The 17,854-nt window shown below is 44.5% G+C and overlaps 1 protein-coding gene across 1 annotated transcript in view; it reads right to left on the reverse strand.

Annotated features, from left to right (window-relative positions):
- Positions 1-2,441: 2,441 nt before the first annotated feature.
- Positions 2,442-17,854, reverse strand: part of herc2 (HECT and RLD domain containing E3 ubiquitin protein ligase 2) — a 58,664-nt gene continuing 43,251 nt past the window's right edge. The window contains exons 71-94 of the mRNA XM_053499378.1: positions 17,659-17,812; positions 16,980-17,087; positions 16,726-16,857; positions 16,171-16,329; positions 15,877-15,995; positions 15,594-15,719; positions 15,356-15,511; positions 15,141-15,256; positions 14,737-14,935; positions 14,293-14,507; positions 13,603-13,780; positions 13,303-13,464; positions 12,600-12,691; positions 12,335-12,474; positions 12,036-12,223; positions 11,751-11,948; positions 10,711-10,794; positions 9,735-9,876; positions 8,435-8,629; positions 8,220-8,332; positions 4,556-4,746; positions 3,872-3,977; positions 3,537-3,749; positions 2,442-3,429 (exon numbers count right to left, since the gene is read on the reverse strand). Of these exons, the coding sequence (XP_053355353.1) occupies positions 3,157-3,429; positions 3,537-3,749; positions 3,872-3,977; positions 4,556-4,746; positions 8,220-8,332; positions 8,435-8,629; positions 9,735-9,876; positions 10,711-10,794; positions 11,751-11,948; positions 12,036-12,223; positions 12,335-12,474; positions 12,600-12,691; positions 13,303-13,464; positions 13,603-13,780; positions 14,293-14,507; positions 14,737-14,935; positions 15,141-15,256; positions 15,356-15,511; positions 15,594-15,719; positions 15,877-15,995; positions 16,171-16,329; positions 16,726-16,857; positions 16,980-17,087; positions 17,659-17,812 (3,759 nt within the window). The 3' untranslated portion in view covers positions 2,442-3,156. The remainder of the gene's footprint in view (positions 3,430-3,536; positions 3,750-3,871; positions 3,978-4,555; positions 4,747-8,219; positions 8,333-8,434; positions 8,630-9,734; positions 9,877-10,710; positions 10,795-11,750; positions 11,949-12,035; positions 12,224-12,334; positions 12,475-12,599; positions 12,692-13,302; positions 13,465-13,602; positions 13,781-14,292; positions 14,508-14,736; positions 14,936-15,140; positions 15,257-15,355; positions 15,512-15,593; positions 15,720-15,876; positions 15,996-16,170; positions 16,330-16,725; positions 16,858-16,979; positions 17,088-17,658; positions 17,813-17,854) is intronic.

A 17,854-nucleotide genomic window follows, 5' to 3' on the forward strand; every position in this document is an offset into this window, starting at 1 on the left:
AAACGATGGCGCGACGCAGACACTGGTGAAGCGGAGCACACAGGCAAGAGAAGAACTCATTAGAGAAGAACTCAGGAGCCCAGGGCTGTGTTGTTGTGAGAAGCCCAGCGTCTGTGTTAAAGCAGCCAGACGGAGGAATCTTCTAACAGACGGGACGTGACATGACGAGTGCGGCTGGAAGATACTCGTCAGACAATTGGTGTAAATATAGAACGTTGTTACAGACCAACTACAGCCCAATAACTCGGGTATCAGCATTCCTGTGATGAAGCACGGTGGTGGTGGACAGTCCTGTGTTAAATAGAAAGCTAGTGCACTACGTACAGTAGGGTGTACAATCCCTCGTTCCTTGGCACAAGTAGTGCCCTTGATCAGGGGTTAAAGAGGGATTTGGGATTCAGCCTTGTGTTAGTACCTAGTTAGCTTTGTAGCTAAATAAATAGTCTTGTTGTAAATGTGGGTTTTGTCAGACAGCTGCTCTCACCCACGCTGAGACACACAGTTAGTGTCATTAACCACTGGACAACATCTGGGACACGCCCACTCATACAGGTAGTTACACGTTAAACCATTATCAGCACTCTTGGAATAACGCCTCTCGTCCAATCAGATTACTCGGTCCGAACTAACTGTTGTATGACGTGGTATAAAGTATAAATATAATAAAGTCAATCCTACCGAACAAAACCAATCATTGTATACAAACTTTTTTTTTCCAATTTAAAAATGTTTTTAAATTCAATTTCAATCTTTTCAAAGTGCTCAAAACAAACAAAAATGTCTTCATTTTGTATCTGATTCTTTCATCCACTTTTTTCTTCCTTTCCTGATCTCAGTATTAGATCCGTGCCATCTCTACTACCTCTAGGTTAATAAGGTTTAAATATTTGAAAGCACACTCAGACGTGAGCGGCTCTCCAGGCGTTGTGTAACCATAGCGATTTCATCACTGAACAATGTCAAAGATCGAAATAATCACAGCCTCGGTTCAGTCACACTGTACACACACTCAGAGCACAAAAACCCACAACTGTAATGCTTTGTGAATTCAGATTTAAAAAGAAAAAAATGAGTGGGAAAGAAGAGGAAGAAAAAAAACAGTCTTAATACGCCAAAGAATGCTCCTGATTTTTAATCCAAATAAGGCAGCGCTAAATGCTAAATGCTGTTTTTTTCCCCTCCATTAAGAGCCGGAGTAATCCTCCTGGCTCGGAGTCATGTGCAGCTGGCACAGGGTGATGTCAGGAGAGGAGACACCGCCATGTTTCTGCAGCGAAAGTTTGTGCACCCTTTACTTTCACAAAAGTTCATTCCAGTAACAAAACCGTGTCGAGGAGAGCATGTGGGGATCGTTCAAAAGATGCAGAATGATAATTGTTAAAAAAAAAATCCGAAAAAGCAACCGCTCGTGGGTATAGAACACAACGCCATGCAGGAATGTACTATCTACTAATAGAATGTTTTAAAGCCGGAAAAGAGCAAGAAAACAAAGACTAGATGTCCAAGAGACTTAAAAAAAAAAAACATCTTTATTTCACTTTCATCCTGAATAATAATAACAATAACAATAACAATAATAAAGCACTAGGACCTGCTACTGACGGCTTGGTGCCTGATCCACCAAGTTAACACCTGGAATGAACTTGAATATTTTCGTGCTCTTCTGTGATCCAGGAAGTCCTGTCGTTAATCCACTTTAGACTCGCGACCTAATTAGAAGGAATTTCATTAATCCAACAGCATCAACGTCAGAAAGAAAATGTGTTTAATACGAGAGAGGAATCTGTGGAAAAAAGAAGTAATATCTTAACATAGTGACATGACCTTAGGAAATACTGCGTAGTTGTATTTATTTATCATTTTGAAGAAGCGAGTGTGTGAGAGCTGGTTCTCCAGGACCACACAGAGGAGCCGTGCTCATGTCTCGTGGTTCTTTATTTACACTGTACGATGTTTGACTCATGTTATTTATAACTGTATAATGTACCATGAATCTGTTGTATCAGTTAATATTGTGGTCGAGTCACATGACCTATGAGGTCACAGCTATACATCACATTAATGCTATAGCCATTATGCTTCCAACAAGGTGGAGGAAATGTTAAGCTCCGCCTCTTAGAACGGTCCAAAGTGTAGAATTTCATAAAAACAAACATCAAATATTTGGAAAATAGCTGTTATTTCTCACCAAGTATTAAATTAAACACAAAAAAATAAAATGTATTTAACAAAATGTTTTACTTTAAAGCATTTTCTATCCTAAAGATTTTATTAAAGTCTTATAAGTACTGTGTATGTTTATAGTTACACTTAATGTTATAAAGTTTATTACTTTAAAGCAGCTCGACTACCCCGTGAAAGAGCTGTTGCTATAGCAACCATAACGGACCTGATACAACACAGCTGCTGCTGACACAGAAAATAAAGTGATCACGGATCAGTGACGTTTTCAGTTTGATATTTATTTGAAACAGAACCGTATTAACATTATTACATCGGAATGAGACGTCTTATGAACACATGGCACAATAACTATTTACAGTTCATCAGGAAGCCGAACACACACACGGACACAAAGGAGGGCGGGGTTTTAGGGAAACTCAACACAAGCGACCGAAGCCTTGAAAACCACCCCCGAGTCAGCTCCGGGTAACACCGACTGACCGAGCAGAGCCAGGGCGAGGCTGACTCACGCTCGCGGTTCTACGAGGGACAAATTAACGGAGAAGCTGCGTGTCCGATGATCAGGGGTGGTCAGCACAGTGCTAGGCTACACGGCCGGGGAGAAAAAATACAAACACAACGTCTACAACCCATGACACAATGTCCAGTTTCTTCACTGCTCTGGCTCCTGCTTTTTTATTTTCATTTAAATAAACTAAAAAAAAAAATCATAATTTTTTTTTTCTTCACCAGCTTATAGTGCTTTTAAAGCTAATTGCACATAAAGATTTTAGTCGTGGTAGTATAGATACATGTGTGTGTGTGTGTGTGTGTGTGTGTGCGTGAGTCTAAAACAGACATCTTCAAACTGAGTGTTTTATAAATATCTCTATTTTTTTTCTTTCTTGGCAGCATGTTTCATCTCCCTAGACATCTGACTGTGTGTGTGTGTGTGCGCGTGTGTGTGTGTGTGTGTGTGTGAGACAGAACATGTCAGTGAGCAGTCAGGTAGTCCTGCGTGGAGTCGGAGGCGAAGGAGTCGGCGTCGTCGTTGTCCGAGTCGTCGGTGGAGTCGTCGGCGGCCGGCTCTCCGCTCAGAGCGATGCGAGCGTAGTCGTCGGTGTCGATGGACTTACAGAAGTGTATGGCGTACTTCAGCTTCTCCTCCAGAACCAGTTTACACGAGTAACGAGGCAGCTTGAGCAGGAAGAAGCAGGTGTACGACTCAGGCAGGAAGTGGTCCGGAGGGTTGTACTTATCCAGAACCTGCGAGGTCAGAATTCAGTGTTTTGTTACGACACCGCACTCGGATCCTGCGGAAATCTTTCCGCGTTTAAAATCTAAACACGTTCAGGAGGGTTTAAAACGCTCACCTGCACTACGAAGTCTCGGCCGCGGAAGTCAGCGATGGTCCTGGGTAGCCGCGTTCGGCCCCACACGAACCGGAGGAACAGCGAACGCTCCGTGTTCGAGAAGGACTCCATCACCTCCCAAAACCACTGAATGAGCGGCGCTGTTGGCTCCACCCCTTTATACGTAGCTACTGACTTCAGCAGGTGGAGCGGGATGTCGGGACTGCCACATACCTGAAAAACAAACACGGCTGTTTATTAACTCGGTGCTCTACGAGAGGCGGGGCGAATATGCTGTGGCCAGGAATAATTTAGAAAGCGTGCATGTGTGTGTGTGTGTGTGCCCAAGTTCTCACCATGGTCTCCAGCTCGTACCCAGTGAAGAGAGACAGAAGAGGAACAGGCACCACCCGAGCCATGCCCTCTCTCACCGCAGCTACCTGCTCGTCAAACTCATGCAGCCTGAAACACACACACACGATTTATTTCGAGGTTAAATCATTTATATAAAGTCCCCGACTTATGACCGGGTTCCGTTCCAGGAGCGTGTTCATAAGTCGGATTTGTTCTTAAGTCAGACAAAGTGAGTCTTTTTTTACATGAATATACAACCTAAAGCATACTAATCCACTTGACTAAATCTGAGCACTGCTTCTGTACTCTTTCCCCATACTGCCATCATGTGGCCAAAAACCATAACCACATGTAAGCCTTGAGACATTTTATACATTCACTTACACACTGAAAATATTGTATATAACTTATGTAAATTTTGGTATCTGGTGCAGTGCAGTGTCTATTTTTTATTTTTTTTAACAATACATATGAGCTATTTCCATGATTTGTTAACATCTACGAATGCTCGTAGCACCGCGGTCCGTTCGTGTTTGGGAAAAATTTGTAACTCGAATGTTGGTAAGTCGGTGACTCTGTACTCAGTAATGCTGGAAAACAAGAGAGTATTGGGAGCTTAAAGTGAGATCATCAGCCTCGCCAGCACATTAACTCCAGACGGAGGTGTTCAGGGGCGGGGTCCTCACCTGTAGTTGATGGCCAGCCGGACGTACTCGGCCCGGTTCTCCAGGCTGATGTGCGAGTATTTGGAGCTGAGCTGGACCTCCTGACCGCAGGCGTTGGGGACGGTGAAGGGCAGCGGGATCGCCTCAAACTCCTCGGCCGACGCCTCGTTATCTCTGATGTACATCAGGCCAGGGATAAAGTCCTTATCCACCTGGATCACACACACACACACACACACACACAGTCAAAGCAAAGCAGGATATTAAAGCGCTTCACACATTCATATATACATGCAAATAAATAAATGAAAAGAAATTAATGTATAATAATAATAATAATAAATGTAATATTTTCTATGACAAATAAAGACCGTATTAATTTATTCTAACACAATCCTGTTAACTTAAACATTTAACTATTGTTAATAAACTGAGCAAATTAATACATTCATAAAAGTGCGGACACACAGACAGACAGATAAGTAGATTAACAGAGAGAGAAACAGAGTGATGGTTCTAGATACAGTAGAAAGACAGAAAGAAATGACAAAAAGTAGCTCGAGATTGACAGAGAGGTATAGACTAGCAGAGTAACAGAAAGACAAGTGGATTGAGACGTAAACAGACAGAGACGAGACAAACAGGTGAGTAGAAAGACAGATCAACATATAGGGAGACAGACAAACACTTGCAATAAATGGATTAAAATAAAGTTACAGATATTCTGCAGTTTTCCTAAAGTGAAAAGACGTTTATGTCACATGGACGTAAGGAAGGAGTCTCCAGTGCTGCACCTGTAACACTCAGGGCTATTTTTATGTCTTATGTGTATAAAAATATGTCTCTATGTACTTAATCAGGTTCCATTCAGACCTCTGTGATTGTGTGTGCGCGTGCGTACGTGTGTGCATGTGTGTGTGTGTACACAGTCTCGTGCTGAACACACTTCCTCGTTAAACCTTCTAAGAGCTCGGGGCACGAAGCCGTGAACAAGAGCAGCTCTGTGAGTAAAAGGCCACGGTGCACTCAGGAATCTCTTATCTCTACACACTTCTGCATCTCATGATTACAGCGTGGAGCTCTTACACACACACACACACACACACACACACACACACAATGTTAGTATTTACTTAATCATCATCGTTAGTGAACTGAAATCAAGGAAGAAGTGTGTGTCAGTGCAGAAGCTCATGACACTTTACTATACGAACACACAGTGTACCATCGAGCGCAGCAGCTCCTACAATAACTGTTCATAGGAACACTGTAAACACTTGCTGTAATGCATCATAACACTGATCGTTATAATAGTTATAAGTAGTGATGTGCGCAACACTGACACGTTCTTGTATGGTTTTAGAACACCGTGAACATTACTGTATCAATACTCATAAGCAGTTATGAGGCGTTACATGCGTAGCACACGGGCAAGACAATAATGAACCTCTTCATAAAGGCAGAAGACAAATAATAACTCGAGCTATAATGCATTCCAGCACTGGGTACTAACAGTTATAAGTAGTTAAAAGTAACTACATCATACAGTATATTCATGCTTAATATGCGTTATAACACCAGAATATATAGCGCATGATAACACTAGATAATCGTGTTGTGGTGCATTATAACTATAACTATAATTATAAGTCTACTAGCGTATACTGTATTATTTCATCATGTCAGGTCATGTACGTTTTAATATGCATTATAATGGCTTATATGATTATCGCTACTCATAAGTAGCTCTAGTGATGATGCACAGCACTTTATAAAGTGCATGTATGTGGTATGACTTCATAACGCCTTGCTTTGACGTTAATAATACGCTAGCCTGAACTCTATTTATGAACTGCAATCTATTTCATCTCCTAGCCGGGGGTTTATATCCGCCCCAGGGCCGAGTGAATGACGCATCACAAACCCTGGCTGACCAGATATCAGGCTTGGAGCAAAAACATCCGGATTCACTTCTCATGATCCCTCCAGAGGAAAAGTAAACATCAAAAAATACAGACATCATATCAATCATACCACCAGGGTTAGTAAGACACTGGATCAGTGGATATATCGCTCTGTACACTGGGCAGTTTTGGTCCACGCTGATCACTGCTTGGTTCAGCTTACATTTGAAATTTAAATTTGCAAAGGCTGTGGACGAGCAGAGCAAAGAGGAACTGCAGGACAACTCTGACTGAACCAACTCAAGTGTTATGGAAGCTACAACTGGCATTCTGGACGCGCTGACTGAAAATTGGACAGTTTCAGTTTATGTGAAGATTGGTTCACTGGTTCCACGACTCGTTTCTGGTGGAAATCCAAGAACTGCTCACATCAGGGGCTCAATCTTGTGAGTGGCATTTTCAAGTGGCTTAAAACCTTAAGCACCAATTGCAAGGACATGTGACTGGCACTGGAACTGGGATCTCTAGCACTCGGAAAAGTAAAGTGGTTCTTTGAAAGGTTAACACAGTCTAAGCCAGCACTACCACCAGGACCTGGTTGCATCGGTGAAAAAGGGGCAAAAGACGAAGGCCATGTAGGATGCCTACAGATGTCCGAACTGGCTGCATAAGCAGACCAGAAACTCTGACCAGAAACTACAGGAGACAAACCCGGCAGTCAAGGCAAACAACGACCCGAATGATGACCTGAACATCTACTATTGCAAATTTAAGAGGGGGAAGATCACACCTCCACCAATTCCAGCCCACTGACCTCTGGCAAACCCCATGCCAAACCATCCTGAAACTCAATCTGCACTCATGATACATCTACAGGATGCAAGACAGCTCTCCCTAGGACAGGAAACCTGTGTAGAACACCCGGCCCCAATCTTCACTCAGATCTCCAATAGGACCCTGTGGCTATGTGAAGTCCGCTCCTGCTTCAAACACTCCACTACTACCCTGGTCCCCAAGAATAGTCGCTCTGACATCAGTGGTCACGAAGTCCTTCGAATAACTGGTGCCAGCCCAGCTAATGAACATCTGAGAATATCTGCTGGACTTACTGAAGTTAAAACCATTTAGTGGATGATGCAGTTAACTTGAGATTGCAATGAATCCCGCAAAACCTTACTGGCTTCTTTCAGTAGATCACCAGCTTCCTGATAGGTAAGGCTCACTTCTGCTAGCACAGGTGGTCCTCAGAGATGTGTCCTCTCCCCACTACTCTTTTCAATTAAACACTATTGGCTGTACCTCCAAGGACCCAGCTTTAAACTCCTGAAGTTTTCACCCCTTTCCTAAGACCTCGCCTCAGATCATCTGCTGCCTGCTGTAAGAACATCTTCAGGAAGGTCTTCAGACGGTTAATACACCCTTTTTCACATCTATAAATACTGTATTGTACAAACACTCGTATATCAGGACTTTATTTCCATATCTAACTCGCATTATTGTTGTTTGCACTACCACACACACAGACACGTACTTTAATAATGTTGGGATATATAATGCAGTACAGTATATCTGTTTATAAGGACACTGCGCACACACACACACACACACACACACATGTTGTAATGCATTATAACTCATCATAAGTCATAATAACCTGCAGAATATTAGTAGTTTTACCACTTAGAGTCTTTTCTGTAGGTCTTAAAGCTGATTCTTTTTTTCTTTGTTTTATTTTTTTAATATGCATCATAACTCCTACGCTGTTCATAGAGGAGACGTACCTCACTGAGATCAGCGATGGTGAGGTTCATGCCGGCGAGCTGCTTCCACACGGGTTCAGCCAGGTACAGACTGAGAGGACTTCCTGTACGGATCGCTATACCCAGGAGAACTCCTACACACACACACACACACACACACACACACGGTTCTGGTTTCTGTAGCTCCCGAAGGTTATTTTGTGGCAGCATGTGAGCAAGAGAGTGTGTGTGTGTACCTAAGAAGCGGAACATGCTCATGTGGAGTGGACTTTTTGCGGCGGGGTTCAGCAGGAAGCAGTCTCGGTTAGCGCCTGACTCGTCCCGGCCGTTCGGTGTGACGATGAGCAGAGGAGTGAGACCGTTCTGGAGCTCCTCACACATCTCCGCTATCGACTCGCTGTAACCTCCTCCACAGTCGTCTACAGACTCACCTACAAACAAACACACACACACACACACACACACACACCACTGATCTTAGGTTCTTGTTGTTAGCATTGTGTTTTTTCTCATTAGCATGGTTATGGGAGAACACTGGCTCTGGTGCATTGGACTGGATGATCAGGTATGATGTCATCACCTTATAAGTACATTAAGCACAAACTAAAGATGAAAATGTTGGTCCAGATAACAACCGACACACACTTTTCCTGCTTTCTGCGAGCATTGTGCGTTGCAATTTGGGGTAGCTAGCTTTCAAACGTTATACTCCATGACTACTTTTAAAATTTGTGCACAAATTTGTTTACAGTAGGGCTGATGCTACCGAATATTTTAGCAATCGAGTATTCTACCAAAAATGTAATCGATTAATCGAGTAATCGGATAAAACGTACTTTTGCTTAATTAAACGATGTAAAATATAAACAAAGATTCATTGTTTTTTAACTTTTATTTTTTAAATGCATACCGCATTTTATCAAAAATAAACAAAAATTCTAATTATTCATAATACAAGGAATGGCTTGAAATTAACTGCATTAAAGTGCCATACATTCTTATTAATCCTTTTCTCAGATGCAAAAGCTTAAAAAAAAAACTTTAAAAAAAAAAAGGTATTTCAAATGACTAAGTATCAAAAAAACTAAGGCCCACATTAAAATTAATGTTAATATAATTTAATCTGTCTCTTCCATTTTGCAGCCCGCAACAGAACGCTTCCTCAAATCAATACACAGCTAACTGTTTGCGTCTCCATCTGCTTTGTGGGTGACGTTAGCGCTGCTTCTTCGTCGGTGTTCACTGGCGGCTTGCATCCAGAAGTGCACTGTGTCACGCCAAACAAATAACTGCGCAAAATCATAACGCAAGCTTTTAAAATTAATTAAAAGAAGCTTCGAGGCAGAGGATTTTGCCTCGATCATTTTTTGTAATCGAATTAATCGAGGAATCGTTTCAGCCCAAAAAAGTTAATACTAACGTATGTACCTAGTGTATGTAACAAATTTTTAAAATAAAATGGTGCTTTTCTTTCATAATCTTCGATACGTTGCATAGAGAAACACGTTCTGACCGAGTTATACAGCGCGCATTTACCTACGAACTTGACCTTCCAGACGCGATGGGGCAGCAGCAGACTGTCGGGACTGAAGGAGATCATCTTAGCGCACATCTGCCCAAACACGGACTTGGTACCGTCGGGTCCGGCTAGACCTCCTTTACTGCGGGAACGTTTCACCTGAGAGAGAGAAAAAGAGAAAGAGAGAGAGAAAGAGGGAGAACATCACTGGTTTATGTTAATCCATTATGGTTTCTATAGCGACTGCTCCTTCACGGCAACTCCAAACACAAACACACCATGGAGTCATCGTTTTCTTGACATTAATTATCTACATCCTTCTCATTCTTTTCCCCCCATCTGCCTTTCTTTCTCTCTCCACATCGTTTTTCTTCCTTTACTCATATTACTTTTTTTTTCCACATCTTTTTTATTTCTTTCTATCTTCCCTTCTTTGTTTTTCCATACCCTTCTTTCTTTTGATAGTTATTTTCTCTATTTCATTCAATCTTTTCTATATTTCCCCACACATCATGTTTTAATATAATTTTTTCCTCCTTTCTTTTGCAGAGCCTGTGTCCTCATTTTTAGCGTTTTTATTCTTATTTTCATTTCTTTTAGCATTTTTTAATTTGCTTCCTTTTTATTATTATTGTATTTTCCTGGGCGGGAGGGTGGCGCGCTGTGTCCTCACACCCCGGGGTCTGTGTGCAAGGAGTGTGTATGTTCTTCCTGTGCTTGGTGGGTTTGCTCCGGGTACTCCGGTTTCCTTCCACAGTCCAAAGACATGCAGTTTAGGTTATTTGGAATTATCCAAATTGCCTGTTTGCGTGTGTGTGAGTGTGTGTTTGTGTTTGTGCCCTGCGATGTTCCCTGCAAGAGCATCCAGGCCTCCTGTGACCCTGTATAGAATAAGTGCTTACAGAGAATGTCTGACTGAGTGTTTAGCTGTCTGTGTGTGTGTGTGTGTGTGTGTGTGTGTGTGTGAGAGAGTGTGTGTGTGTGTGTGTGTACCTGGATTCGGTTGAGCTCTACGACCGGTCCATGCTGTCGGTCTCTCACCATCGTTGCCTGAACAACTTTACGAAACGCTGCCTCCTGCAAACAGAGCGAGACAAACCGGGTAAAGATTAAAAAGCACAAAGTAACAATCAGAGTAAATATCTAACGTTACTTCTGTTCACACTTTCGGCAATTTAAGAGTTAACTATTTAAAAAAGAATAAATAAATAAATCACCTTCATAAATTTATAAATATAACCAAAAAATAATAATAAAAAAAAAGTATGACATCAAAATAAAATTTCCTAGAGGGAGCTATGGAGTCGCCTAAAATATAAATACAGTAAAACCTCAGATTACAAGTAACGCAGTTTGCGAGTGTTCCGCAAGACGAGCTTTTTTAAAGTTTTTTAATAAATTTTGACTTGGAAAACGCACAAGTGTTAGTTTACAAGTACAGAGTACCATGTATCATGCATGCGATTCTTGTTTTGACGCAGAGTGTCACGTGATCACAACTGAGCCAATGGTTTTTCTTTTTCTTGTGCTGCGGAATTGTGGGTAATCGTCTCCCCTGCTGGGTCTCGTCTCCCCTGCTGGGTCTTGGGTTGGTGGTCCGCGTCTCTTACTGGTATAATCAACATCCGTGCACGCGTGTACTGTTTACTAAAACACTGTGATCACATGTGTGTGTGTGTAAAACATATTTTATTTTGTGTCTGTATGCGTGTGTGTACAGCGAACATGTAAAGCAAAAGAAAGTCTCATTAGAGAGGTTAAAGATCCATTTATTTTTGGGGGGCTGTTGAACGAATAATTTGAGTTTCCATTATTTCTTATGGGGAAATTTCATTTGGTCTACGAGTGTTGGAATGCGAGCCGCTTCAGGAACAAATTAAGCTCGAAATCCAAGGTTCCACTGTACTTATTTTAGACACAATGATTCAGGAGCCTGCTTAAAAGTATCGGCACCCTGTGTAACAGATTGGTTTACGCAAACATACTTTAAAAATGGTGTGTGTGTGTGAGAGAGAGTGTGAGTGTCTTCTGACCTTGCCCTGTGAGATGAGGATGCCCCGGAGTGTGTCGAAGCCCACAGATGGCCCGTGTCCCGTCTGGCCGAGACGCCCCTCCAGGTCGAACATGGGGATGCAGGGGCAGAAGAGCTCTGAGATGTGGTGCAGAAGAAGCAGCCTGTTCCTCAGGGCCATGATGGAGATCTCCTGCAGGTGGTTATACTCCATGGGGACCTGGGGTCACACACACACACACACTTTAACTGCATTATACTGAACAATGACAAAGAGTGCAGTTGGACGCGGTGTGAGGTCGCGTACCTGAGCAGGAAGTTTTCCGGCGTTGGTGGGTTTGCTGGTGGACCAGGCGAGTGTGTGGGCGGAGCCACAGGCCACCCTGTTGATCTTTTTGCCCTGCAGCGCTCCCACCAGCCTGGGCCTCTGGATGGCGTTGGTGGTCCCGTCTCCCAGCTGACCCTCATCGTTATCTCCCCATGTATACACTTCTCCTGAAACACACACGCACACAAAAATTAGTGTGTATGGTACGGTGGTTAAAACGAGGCACTGGGGTTTAGGGGCGGAGCTAGTGGCAGCGTAAGGCATTTCGGATATCTTACCGTCCTCGGAGCAGCAGACGCAGTGGAGGGAGCCGGTTGCTATAGCGATGACCTTTTTGCCCTGCAAGCCCTGGACCTGCCGGGGTCTGCGGACGTGATCGTCTGAGCCGTGGCCCAGCCTGTGGTAGTCTCCTTTACCCCTGGGAGCGCACACACACACACACACACACACACACACACACACACACACACACAAAATAAAATTATCCACAGGCTTAATGTGTATATACATACGTGTGTGTGTGTGTGTGTGTGTGTTTTTTACCATGTGTACACGGCTCCAGATTTGGTGAGAGCGACGGAGAACTGAGAACCGCACTCCACTTTCACTACACCCAGTCCTGTCAGAGAGTCAATCTACAGAGAGACAGAGACAGACAAATGTAAAGCAAGACAGGGATAGAAGAAAAGAGAGCACACAGGAAAGACGTAGAGAGGAAGAGGGAATGAGAAAGATAGACAGAAAAAGAGGTAAAGACGGACAAGTAAAGAGGTATTAAAGGAAGAGACATGAATAGAAAGTGGAGAAGGAAAGACAAAGAGACAGAGACAGATATAAGGACACAAAATTTAAAAAAAGACAAGGGGAAAGAGACAAATGGAAAACAGGGAAAAAGAGAGAGAGAGAGAGAGAGAGAGAAACCAAGCACGAGAGAGACCGGCAAAAAAAAAAAAAACAGACACAGAAAGAGAATGAGAGACACACAGAAACAGAGAGATGGAGACAGACAAGAAAAGAGAGACAAAGTAAGAGAATTAAAGGTAAGACAAGAACATAGACAGAAAGAGAGAAAGAAATTGACAGCAAGTGAGAGACATCAAAAGAATAGAGTCCAAAAGAAAGACAGACAGCAAGAGAGAGGAGACGGGTAGGAGAACAAAACAGATGAACTAGGTGTGTGTGTGTGTGTGTGTGTGTGTGTGTGTGTGTGTGTGTGTGTGTGTAGTAGTAAAGCACTGCCACGTACCTTCATGGGAACCTTACAGCCGTCGCTGCCCCCCCGCCCCAGCTTGCCGTAGTCTCCGTCTCCCCACGACCACACCATGTCATCGTCCGTCAGACACAGGGTCTGAGCGTCACCGCTGCCACACGCCACGTCTATCACCCTGTGTCCCTGCAGAGCGTCCACCTGCCCACACACACACACACATTTACAACATACAAAAACAAAGACAAAAAGCATATCAGGAGCTTACAGCATTAATTAGCATGTACACACACACACACACACACACACACACACACACACATTTGGACAGACACTGACCAGTTTGGGTTTGAGTTGGTCCTCGCTGTCTCCGTGTCCCAGGCGTCCGTAGCGCCCCTTGCCCCAGGTGTAGAGTTCTCCGCTGGCTGTGATACAGGCGCTGTGAGCTCCTCCTGCGGCGATGTCCACCACCTCCACCCCCCTCAGGGACTCGATCACACGCGGGCGGTCACACGGGCTAACGAGTGGGAGGAGCAACAACCAATAAACAAACAACACGGCCCGGATTAGATCTCTGTGTCAGAGAGTATATACACCCCGTCACATCAGGGGGAGACAGACAGAGAGACAGACAGAGAGACAGACAGAGAGACAGACAGACAGACAGACAGAGAGACAGACAGACAGACAGAGAGACAGACACCCTGTCTCAGATCAGATCAGAGTGATGAGATCAGACAGACAGATACAATTGCCCCCTGTCTCAGAATAGACAGACAGGACAGAAATACACCTTCTCAAGGAAAGTAAATAAATAAATAGATAGACAGACAGACAAAAAGGCAGTGTGTCTGGAAAAAAGACAGATGAACTGTGAGAGAGAGAGAGAGAGAGAATGCACGGCTTTTCAATAAAATAAATAATTAAATAAAAGTTCCTGTGTTTACTGATCGGGACGTGTAGTGACACCTGCTGGCAAATCTATGAACTGCAAGACAAACACGCCCCCTTCCCCCCCCCCGGACACACCTCCTGTTTCCGTGGCCGAGTTTTCCGTCCTCCGCCTCTCCCCAGGAGTAGACCTCTCCCTCGGAGGACAGCGCCAGGCAGTGCTTCCCCCCGGAGTTCACGGCCACCTTCCTGATAAACACGTGCTGGATGGACTCCAGGAGCGTCGGGGTGGACACGGACTCTGTGCCGCCGATCCCCAGACGGCCCCCGGCTCCGTAACCTGTAGCGTAGAGCTGGAACGAGACGAGGAGGGACAGACTCCAATTATCAGAACTGATTTGAGTTAATTGCAGCAATTAAGGACAACACACACTGAATGTCTTCAGGGTGCACAAACTTTCGCACTCAACCCTAAGAGCCATCTTTAAGATACTTTAACTGTAGAATAGAACTGCTAGACATGTCCACATTAACACACACACACACACACACACACACACAGTGAGAGACAGTTCCACTCACCTTGCCGTCAGCCGTGACTGCAAACAGCGTCTGCTCTCCGCCGATCAGCTGAACGGGACGCAGGGTCGCCAGGGCCTCGGTCGGAGTGGGAACTTTGACCTTTGCCCCTTCGATGCCGCCCAGTTGTCCGCGATGGTTGTGACCCCAGCCGTAGATGGTGCCGCTGCCGCCCGCTGACAGAGTCCAGTCGTCCGGACGCCTGAAGTGAAAATATATAGGAGCAGAGTTAGGAGAGAAGCACGGTGGTGGAAGCATCACGCCTAGAGTTCCCCTGGGGCTCGGGGGAGGGGCTCTTTAGACAAATAGATGTGACATCATCAAACTTTGTGTGCACTTTGAAAGCATTTTCAATTTCTCAATTCACATTTGGACTTTTTTATTTTTATATATTTTTTTAAGTGTACCTGTTCATCCACTGCACCAGCTGTTCATCATGTTCTCTCTTGAACAGCTCATGGCTCTCATGCAGAACGTTCATGTTCTCGTGGTCCGCCATCAGCTCACGGATTTTCTTCGCAACCTTCAAAAAAAAAAAAAAAAAAAAAAAAAGGTAAATTAGTTACAAGTCAACAGAATCGCTGCTTATGTATGAACAGCTACAAAAGGGGCGGAGCCAGACCTCATCCAGGAATGGGCGCGGCAGGGGCGTTCTCTTATCCAGAGCCACCGCCACTCGAGAGGCGGTGCAGTAACGGCGAAACCACGCCCACTTGTGGGTCTCGGCGCAGCAGGGTAGCGTGTCCAGCTCCAGGTCACATGCAAGCGCCACCAAGACCTGAACACACGGATAATGTGATCGTTTAATGAATTATTTACATCACAGACCCTCAGCCACACACACACACACACACACACACCTTAAAGAAGGGGCTATGAAGGAGCTGTTTGCCTCCTCTGACGATGGGGTCCTCGTACTCGTACTGCCTCTGCAGGGCCTCGGGGAGACCTTTAACCAGAGCGGCAAGAGCGCTGCCGGTAAAACTCTACACCAAACAAACAAACAAACAAACAAACAAACAAACAAACAAACAAACAAACAAACAAACAAACAAAACAGTGCTGTTAAAGGAGAAGCACCTGAAAAGCATGCTGAATGTGTGTGTGTGTGTGTGTGTGTGCGTGTGTGTTTGGTGGACTGACCACAGAACGCGCCTCTCCTTCTCCGTCCCCCAGCAGCCGGTTGATGTTTATAGACTGGCCATATTCAGTAGTCAGGAGTTTGCGTAACCTCTGCAGGGCCCACATACGATGTCCAGCCGCTAATACACACACACACACACACACACCCACACACCCACACACACACAAAGGAAAACAAGGAAAAGTATTCACACAGCACTCGTTTAAAAAGAGCTCAATTTGATATTTTTTATGTTCCACCACTAAGAGCATGCAGACGTGCAGACGTGCAGGCGTGCAGACGTGCAGACGTACCCAGAGCGCTGAGCTGCGCGCAGGCGGCGAGGGAAGCAGCCAGACGGGGCACGATGCTGCGGTTCGAGGCGAAGTTGAGACGGAAGTCCAGCAGGCAGGTGACCAGGTCCATGGAAGGACAGGACAGGATGCAGCGATCGGACAGGAGGTCTTTAGGACCTGGGGGAGGTTTAATAACAAAGAATGACGATGATATGTTTATAAGCGGTCAGTCCGAGCGGCTCCAGCTCGCGCAACACTGGGTGAAACGTTAATGTTAATGATCCCTAACAAATCCATCTCGAAATAAATCAAGCTTTTTAATCTAATCTTAAACCCAACTCATCCCAGAGTCATGCCAATCATCGCCGTCCCTCACGCCGTCCATCTAATTAATCTTGGATTGGTTCTTAGCTAGCACCAAGAGAGGTGAAGCGCTATCCGTCATATTCCACATACAACAAGCCCACAGATGCACATGACTGGCTAGAGGAACAGTGATTGGCAGGGGAGAGACGTGGTGTGTCTGTGTGTGTGTGTGTGTGTGTGTGTGTGTGTGTGTGTGTGTGCGCGTACCGGCTGCAGGCATGATGGGATAGACGGTGAAGCGCCAGCCCCAGCCGTTGACCGAGCCGTCACTTGTGAACTTCCACTTCAACTCATCTCCAGGAATCCTCAACTCACTCGACCAGTCTGACCACTCGCGGCCTGAAACACACACACACACACACACACACCTTCTTAACTGCTTATGCCTGACTTCATTCATTCATTCATTTATAACACAACATGCAAAAGGTTTACGTCCACGCCCTGGATGTTTAAGTCACCTGATCGGACAGAGACGATCCTATTGGCTCCGTCCATGACGGTCAGCGGGTCGTGTCTCCTCTCTGTAGAACACTGACGGTCGAACTCCACTCGCAGACCCTCAGCACCTGCAATCGTCACAGGATTAATCTTTTACGGTCCTTAGATCTCTGCCTGAAGTTTAACCTGCACCACTCAATGTAAACAAACACCTGCTCCAATAGATATTAATTAGAAAAGATAAAGTGAATATTTTGACTGGGATTAGTTCATATTTTCACTTTGGCTGAAATAACAGCGCTGAAGTGGTATAAGTGAATTTTAACTTTAACAATTTTCTAACAATTTGCCACCAATCCAGTGGAAACTGATACCGTATAACTTTACACCAAACTAAACTTTTATAACATTACAGTTGACAAAAAATTAACTGGTTCATCTTTGTTGCAGACAGACGTGTAGGTGGGATTCAACCTGAAATAATAATAATAATTTAATTGATTACATTAAAGCACATCAGATTATTTTTAACTTCCACTTTTTAAATATCTCTATAAACTTCGAAACCATCAACAATGCAGACTTTTACATTAGTAAATAATAAAAACAACACTAAGAGTAGTGTCTCAGATTACATTTAAGCGCCTGGAAGAAGCTATTCAGGACCGGACCGGACCGACAGACAGACAGATGTGTTACCTGGGATTTTGACGGTCCCGCTAGTGGAGGTGTCGTCGGTGTAGGGGTGACTGCTCTCCACCACCACAGGCTGAGATGAGAGACGACCGCTCTGAGAATCCGTGGCTACGTCCTCCAGCTCGGTCACACACAGCTCCAGTAACATGTCAGCCACCTGAGAGTGTATATACACACACACACACACACACACACACAC

Source organism: Clarias gariepinus, chromosome 6 (assembly GCF_024256425.1).
Source record: "Clarias gariepinus isolate MV-2021 ecotype Netherlands chromosome 6, CGAR_prim_01v2, whole genome shotgun sequence".
In the NCBI taxonomy this organism is placed as follows: Eukaryota; Metazoa; Chordata; class Actinopteri; order Siluriformes; family Clariidae; genus Clarias; species Clarias gariepinus.